Source organism: Lagopus leucura, unplaced genomic scaffold (genome assembly GCF_019238085.1).
Source record: "Lagopus leucura isolate 7727_CA_CO unplaced genomic scaffold, USGS_WTPT01 Super-Scaffold_100060, whole genome shotgun sequence".
NCBI classification, from domain to species: domain Eukaryota; kingdom Metazoa; phylum Chordata; class Aves; order Galliformes; family Phasianidae; genus Lagopus; species Lagopus leucura.
The window spans coordinates 483,676-490,485 of NW_024962306.1; the positions used below are offsets into that span (position 1 = coordinate 483,676).

The window sequence follows — 6,810 nt, forward strand, 5'->3', positions numbered from 1 at the left end:
CGGGAGTCCCAGGGCTGGTTTTACTTTTGTACAGGGAGGGGACAGTGCAGGCATATCGCCACCAGGAAAAGTAGCTCCAGGCCAAGTAGCTCCGAGCCGAGGGGCTGGGCTTAGTCAGAAAGTAACTAGCAGGCTCTGAACAGCACCAAAGGGCAAACAGGAATGCAAAATGTGGCTACTGGGAAATACGTGGAAGGCACTGGGAACACCAGAGCTGCAGATAGGTCTGCCCAGCAGATGCTCACAGTCCAGCTCAGGAAGCAGTCACTGCCCAAAGAAGTGCCCCCCCCCGAGGCATCGCCATGGGGTAACCAGGGGAGGTGTGGGGCTGCCAGCACCAAACTGGGCTGACTGGTGTGTTGTGGCTATGGAGAGGACAGGCAGAGGTAATTGCAGGTGTGTCTTCCACTCAGCACCCATTTTGCAGCTCCCTCCTTCCTTCCCCAAAATAGAAAATAAGTTGCTTGTCAGGAGGGAGGCAGTGCTGGCTGCAGTGACAGGAGGTGACAGGACTGCAGCTCAGAGCTGCAGGCAGCAGCTGAGCTTTGTGGCTGTGCCCAGGGGCCTGCTCCGGGGCTGGCTCCTGCTGGGTCTCCTGGGAGGCAGCTCCCAAATTGGCATGCAAAAGCAGCCCTGAGCAGGGATAATGGTGTACAGGAGGGCACGCGGTGGGTGAAACACACTGAGCATCCTTGCTCCTAAACAGAAAGGCATGCAAATGCTTGGTGGATCTTCAGTATACATTTATGGCCTTTGGCAGAAAGGAAAATTGTGGCAGCTCAATTCTGAAAGAGCCATGAAAGATTTTACTCCCTTAAGGTCTTTTTTCTTAGAATTGAAGGGAGACTCCTCATGTGAATGAACCCTCACAGCTGGCACATCTCCATGGCAAGATGGGATCCTGCAGCACTGAACTCAGTAGGTGCCCACGCCATGCATGCTGGTGTTACGTGGAACCCTGGCAGGAGATGGGGCCAGAGACAAGGACTGAGACAGGATGGCCTTTATGGGAGCAGGCAGAGACCAGATGCCTGGTCCTGAGCTTTAATGATGCTCCTGGTACAGGGTGCCAGGTGAGATGTTGGAGCCACCAGGCCCCCCTGTCCTCCACAGCTCCCTGATGGGGCCCAGTGCCAGCCATGCCAAGCGCTGGGACACTCAGCTGGGACTCCTGTTGACAGAGCCTGATGGGGTCATTGGGTGCTGAGTGGGCAGCCAGGACCCATGGATCTGCAGTGGGTAAGGAAGCAAACCCTGAAATCCCCCCATGGAGTGCTGTGGGACCAGGCTCTATGCAGCAAGGCAGAAAGAAGCCACTGTGCCATCTTGCTAACATGCAGGGTGCTGCCTTGCACCTTTGTCTTCCCTGTCTGATATTTGCATAAATGGAAAGTCCTTCCGCAGCACAGGCTCACCTGGTACCGGCTGTTTGGGAACATAGGTATTGGGTCAGTAGCAGCAGGAGGCCAGCGCAGTTTCACTGCAGTCCCTTACTGTTCTGCAGCAGCCCCAGGCCATGGCAGGGACACCACAGCCCAGTGTTTCCCTCTTTCTGCAGTCATCAAGCCCAGCTCTCATGGATCACCAGTTCTCCCAGCTGCCCAATCGTTGAGTGCAGCCCAAGGCCGTGCATCCCACAGCAGGGCAGAGTGCCCTGTGCTGCCCTGCAGCTGCGCCATTCCCGCTGCACTGTGTTGACACTTAACACAGCTATTGCAACAGTTGTGTTGCAAAGAGCAACACTGACCATGACCTGTTGGTTGATCCCAAAACAAGGGATCCTCACGCTGTTGGTGCACCTGCCCACTCATCCCAGCTCCACGAGGCTGCAGGGCTCCACACCCAACCCTGCGTCATACTGACACGCTGGTGGAGGCACCGGGGGCTGGGGAGGGGCCAGAGCAGGTGAACATTAACCTGGGGCAGTGCGAGGTGTCTCCAGCAGCGCAGCACCCCAGGAGCACACAGGATGAGGGGACTCCGTGCCCACTATCACCTCCTGGTAGGTCTGACCCCGAGGGCGCTCATGTGGGGCTGGAACACGTGGTTGGGCACTGCAGGGCCACCCCTATCTCTTCCCTTTGTCCCCTGCTCCCCAGGGGTATTTTCTGCCTGCTGCCACTTCGGGGAGCCTGGAGTAGCTGCTTGCTTCTACCCTGCTGCCCTCCTACATTCAAGTGGGTGCACGGGCTGTGCACACAGCTGCAGATGGCCGAGGCTAATCACCAGCTTCAGCCTGGCCCGAGGTGCATCTGTGTCCTGGTGCACAGGGCCAGGGAAAGATGCAGCTGAGATTGACTGCAGTGAACCCTTCCACTGGGACTGAGCTTGGAGGCTGTGGAAGCCTCTGCTGCCTCCTCTTCCTCTTCCTCCTCCTCCTTTCCCCATCTCCTCCCTGGGCAGCCCGCACCCTTGAACTTCTGTGCCATGTTAGAACTGCCAGGCAGGGTGCCAGAGCATGCCATGGAATGGCGGTGTGTGTTGGGAGCGGGGCAGGAGGCTCAGCCAGTTGCTCATCCCTGGGGTCTGCGTGACCTTCGAGCCTCTTCACCTGGCCCCTGCCCTCTGCATGGGGTGGGAGAGCCCCTTGTGGTGCAGGTTTGGGGGTGCTGCCTCGTGGGGTTCCAGGGGAGTAATCACTTCCATCCACCCCCAGCCTGACCAGGACGAGGAGCAGCCCACAGAGTGCACGGAGCCAAACAGTGAGGAGCAGCCAGGCTGGGAGGGGGCTCCGGTGACACCCCCAGCCCCAGAGGAGCCATGCAGGCTGGTGCTGAGCACGCCAAGCAGCATCCTGCAGGAAAGGGAGATTGAGGAGGTGAGGGATCTTTGCATGCTGGGAACCGGTCCGGTGAAAGGCTGGTGGGTGACATCACCTCTATCCCCAGGGAGCAGAGGCAGCCAGCAGGGCTGGCACTGCCAGAGAAGGGGTGCCAAGCACTTGGAGCCCCACGTGTGTTCCAGCACAGTGCATCCATTACCATCCCCCTGCATGGTTTCCTGCGGAGGGCAAAAGGGGGTCACACATGGATGGTTCATGAACTGCAGCTCCCCAAGAAGCCACAGAGGGGTGCCTTTGGGTGACAGCCCTGGAGGTGTGAGGCCCCACACCCCACCAGTGTGTCGTGGTGTAGCTCATCCTGAGCCAGCTGCCTGCTCTGCTCCTCCCTGAGCTTGTTCTCTGGCCTTCTGCAGGGGGGCTCAGGGTGGGGATTTTTGCAGAGACCTTGGGAGGATGCCGGGAGGCTGGCAGGATGGTCAGAAGGACCTCTTGGGAACAAATGCTCAGGGTGTTGTCTGGGGAACGTGGCTGGTGTTGGGAGAATGCTCGGGGACACCTTTTGGGCACATGCTATGGGTGAAGATGCTACAGGGTAAGACTGCTATGTGGGGAGAGGATGCTGGGGGTGAGGGTGGTGGGGTTCATTCCAGCTGGGTAGGAGGTGGCTGGGAGCACTTGCAGCCCTGCCGTCCTGCTGCAGGTGGGCAGGGAGGGTTGGGGAAGCAGGGCTGGGGGACAAGCAGGGGCTGCTGCCCAGGCCAGGACTCTGCAAACAGCAGCATGTGGCGGGGAGCTGCCTGCCAGCCCCTCTGAGCCTGCTCTGCCCCAGCTGGGCCCCCACCTGCCCACCCGGCTGCAGCAGGAGCCCTGGAGCCTGCTGTACTGCACTGCGCGGGATGGCTTCAGCCTGAGGACCCTGTACCGGTGCACCGGCCAGCTGAGCTCCCCGGCACTGCTGCTCATCCGTGACACCGAGGCTCAGGTACGGCTGGGAGCTGTCACCCGGTGGCACCAAAAGTGGCTTCACCTGCACCTGATGCTGTCCTTGTTGTTCACTGGATGGGAATGTGCCACGTAATCCCGGTACAGTTTGTGACCCCACAGCACCGGCATCTCTCTCCTCTCCCTTTGCCAGGCCTTTGGTGCCTTCTCCACCAGCCCCATTCATGTGAGCAGTGGCTTTTATGGCACAGGGGAGACATTCCTGTTCTCCTTCTCCCCGGAGCTAAAGGTAGGGGCTGTGGGACCAGAGGAAAGGGGGATCCTGGGGACCAGCAATGCTCCACAGCCTGCCCTGCTGGAAGGACTAGGAAGTTCGGAAGGGTCTGGGGAACAGTCCAGGGTAATGCAGCTGCACTTGTCTGTCCACAAGCAAAGCTGCTAGGCCAACTTGCCCCAGGTCCCAATCAATATGAAGATCCACCCGTGGGACTGGTGGCATCAGCAGATGGCAGCTGTTCCCTGGAGGGGGGAGGACAGCAGCGAAATGGCACCCACACCTTGGGCAGGCCTCTCTATGGACTCTGAGGCTTCAAGCCATGACCGACGGGCACAGAGCCCTGCGTGTGGGCAGGACAGGGGCAGGATGGGGACAACCCCACATGGCTGCTGTCCCCACAGGTGTTCAGGTGGACGGGCAGGAACAGCTTCTTCCTGAAGGGAGACACGGACCTGCTGATGGTCGGCGGGGGCAGGTAGGGGCAGCCTCAGAGCTCACGTGGCCGAACGGGCTCAGCAGGAGGGGCCCGACTGAGCGCGGCCTCTGCATGTGCCAGCGGCAAGTTTGGGCTGTGGGTGGACGGGGATCTGCACCACGGAGGGAGCTGCCCCTGCGAGACCTTCAACAACGAGAGCCTCTCAGCGCGGGGGGAGTTCTGCATCCAGGACCTGGAGGTGTGGGGCCTGGCCTGATGGGCAGCGGTGCCACAGGACGTGCCTGAAACTATGGTTCTTGGAGCCGACAGAGCTGTGCCCCGTCCTGCAGGCACCGGGAAGGGCGGTGCGGACGGAACCCTGCGGGATGCCGGCCCTGCAGCGGGGTGCTGTGGTGCACACGGTGCCCCGCAGGGCCAGCCCTGCCTGCAGCACCTTTGGACACAGCCTGGCAGAGATGGGCACGGCCCCCAGAAGGGCACGAGTCAGGAGCCGTGTGTGTGCTGGGGGAGAAGTGAGCACCTGGGACGGCCCTGTCCTACCAGCTGCTGCCCTCAGGACAGTGGGAGCGGGGCTGGTGTGTGAAAGGCTGCTGGCCACCAATAAATGGGAAGAGCTGCGCTCTGAGCCTCGTCCTTATTGCCAAAATAACAGTGAAGCTGTATACAGAAAGCAGCAGCTTCAGGTAAAACCTGTGTTGGAAATATCCAAATACTGTATCAGGACGGTATCTCTGATAAAGCAGATTTTATTGCAATTTCGATGGTGGGCCTCCTGCAAGCAGGAAAGCACCCAGAAAACAGCGTTCCATTTTTATTTCCTATTGCCCGACGCTGATCTCTTTCTCCCCTGGTTCCTCGTTGGCTGAGTACTTTAGGTTCACAATCTTCTTGACGCTTCACTGAACATGCAAATACTGGACAAACATAAATCTTCGTTGTCTGAGCGTAAATCTCTAATTAATTCATTAACTTCTAGCCCTTTCTCCACACTAGGTCCTTGTTTCTGGGTATCTGCTTGTCCTCCCTTGCATAGAGATAAGCTCGGAAGGAGGACACTGGGGAGGATCTTGGTGCCTGTCACGTCCCAACCTTCCCACGGGGTGACACAGCCCGGCCTTGTGCAGAGGCCCTGTCCTCTTTGATGTTTGCTAAATCTGTTTTTCTTTTGCTGGGAGTTTCTTAACCTAGGAGAACAACCCTACAGTATGTTTTCTAAACCCTAACACTATACCCACATTGTTTGGAACATTTAACAACTATTGCAATTTTGCAAGAAAGAATTAACCACGTAATTCGGTAATTATGTTCTGAAATGTTACAGAATACAAATGCATTATGTTCTACTTCTTCCAACCAATTGCCTTTTTTAATATCTAACGCAGAAACAACATTCCATTCCCGCTCCTGTAATTCGATGGAGCTTGGTTCCACCCATCACCCAAACTGCACTGCTTGACTTTACCCTGTGCTCATCGGCAATGAACCTCACCAGACTCTTTGGTCTCCCGTGGCCGAAGATACGAGTGAGGAGTTCTGAATCCCCGTGAAATAAAACAGCTCCCTGTTGCTCTGATGGGCTCACGTCCAAGTGAAGAATTTTAGCAAAGCTACCAGCCCAGAGGTGCTGGGGCTGGGTGGCAACAACTGCTTTTTCCTAAGTTCTGCAGGATGCTCTGTGGCTCCAGCTGTGCTTGGCCCGGTCCCGCAGTGTATCCCCTTCACACAGGCCTCACACAGACCTTACAAACAGACCCAAGAAGCCCGAGGCCCCTCCTTGCCCTGCCCCAATGTCCACCCACGGCTCGGCTCACGGTGCCCCCACGCTTCATGTTCTCCTGTGCGGGGAAAGCTCTGGCACCCACACTGGGAGGCCACCGCCGCCGTGACACGTGGCACCATGGGGACGTTGGGGCGTCTGCCACCAGAACCCCCAGCCAGTGCCATCAGGTTCTGCGTGCATCAAGCAGGGCTGGCCCTGGCTGGGCTCGGCCACGGAATGTCCTGCAGGGGGAGCGGCTCTGGCTGCTCTGTGTCTCCCTTCTTTGGCAGGGCTGACATCTCCCTGCCCACCTTTCCCCAGGCGCTTGGGGCAACGGCCGACTGCGACTGCTTTAAGTCTGCTGGGAGGGTGGCTGAGGGAAGCTGCGCAGTGTCACGGTATTCCAACAGAAAGTGCTGGGGAGGAGAGGGCTTCTGTGCATTTGTGAATCCAACAGCAAGGAAAATGCCACCCATCAGCTCCACCCGCACAGAACGACCAAAGTGCAGCCGCCCTTTGATCCCCAACTCACCCACTCCAGGCTGAAGGTGACACAGATCCTGCAGGCAGCAAGGAACGGCAGCTGCGCACATGAACCAGTCCCAGAAAGGGCT

The 6,810-nt window shown here is 58.3% G+C and overlaps 1 protein-coding gene across 5 annotated transcripts; it reads left to right on the plus strand.

Moving 5' to 3' along the window:
• The first annotated feature begins 1,724 nt into the window (after nucleotides 1-1,724).
• On the plus strand, nucleotides 1,725-6,010 carry TLDC2 (TBC/LysM-associated domain containing 2). 5 transcript variants are annotated; one of them, XM_042886644.1, is made up of 6 exons: nucleotides 1,725-2,002; nucleotides 2,657-2,818; nucleotides 3,642-3,764; nucleotides 3,918-4,013; nucleotides 4,403-4,476; nucleotides 4,767-5,062. In XM_042886644.1, the coding sequence occupies exons 1-6, from the start codon at nucleotides 1,970-1,972 to the stop codon at nucleotides 4,951-4,953; spliced, it is 675 nt and encodes a 224-aa protein (XP_042742578.1). In that variant the 5' UTR covers nucleotides 1,725-1,969; the 3' UTR covers nucleotides 4,954-5,062. The 5 variants fall into 5 exon arrangements, with proteins under 5 accessions (XP_042742578.1, XP_042742577.1, XP_042742580.1 ...); XM_042886643.1 differs by having other exon boundaries at nucleotides 1,730-2,002; nucleotides 3,612-3,764; XM_042886646.1 differs by lacking the exon at nucleotides 4,767-5,062 and adding an exon at nucleotides 5,431-5,787 and having other exon boundaries at nucleotides 1,733-2,002; nucleotides 3,612-3,764.
• The last annotated feature ends 800 nt before the right edge of the window (nucleotides 6,011-6,810 follow it).

Bases quoted from the DNA above. Each gene is read 5' to 3' on its own strand.
- TLDC2 (XM_042886643.1), top strand. From the start codon at position 1,970: ATGAGGGGACTCCGTGCCCACTATCACCTCCTG. The intron at 2,819-3,611 runs GTGAGGGATCTT...GCTCTGCCCCAG, and splicing joins AGGAAAGGGAGATTGAGGAG to CTGGGCCCCCACCTGCCCAC. The intron at 4,014-4,402 runs GTAGGGGCTGTG...CTGTCCCCACAG, and splicing joins CCTTCTCCCCGGAGCTAAAG to GTGTTCAGGTGGACGGGCAG.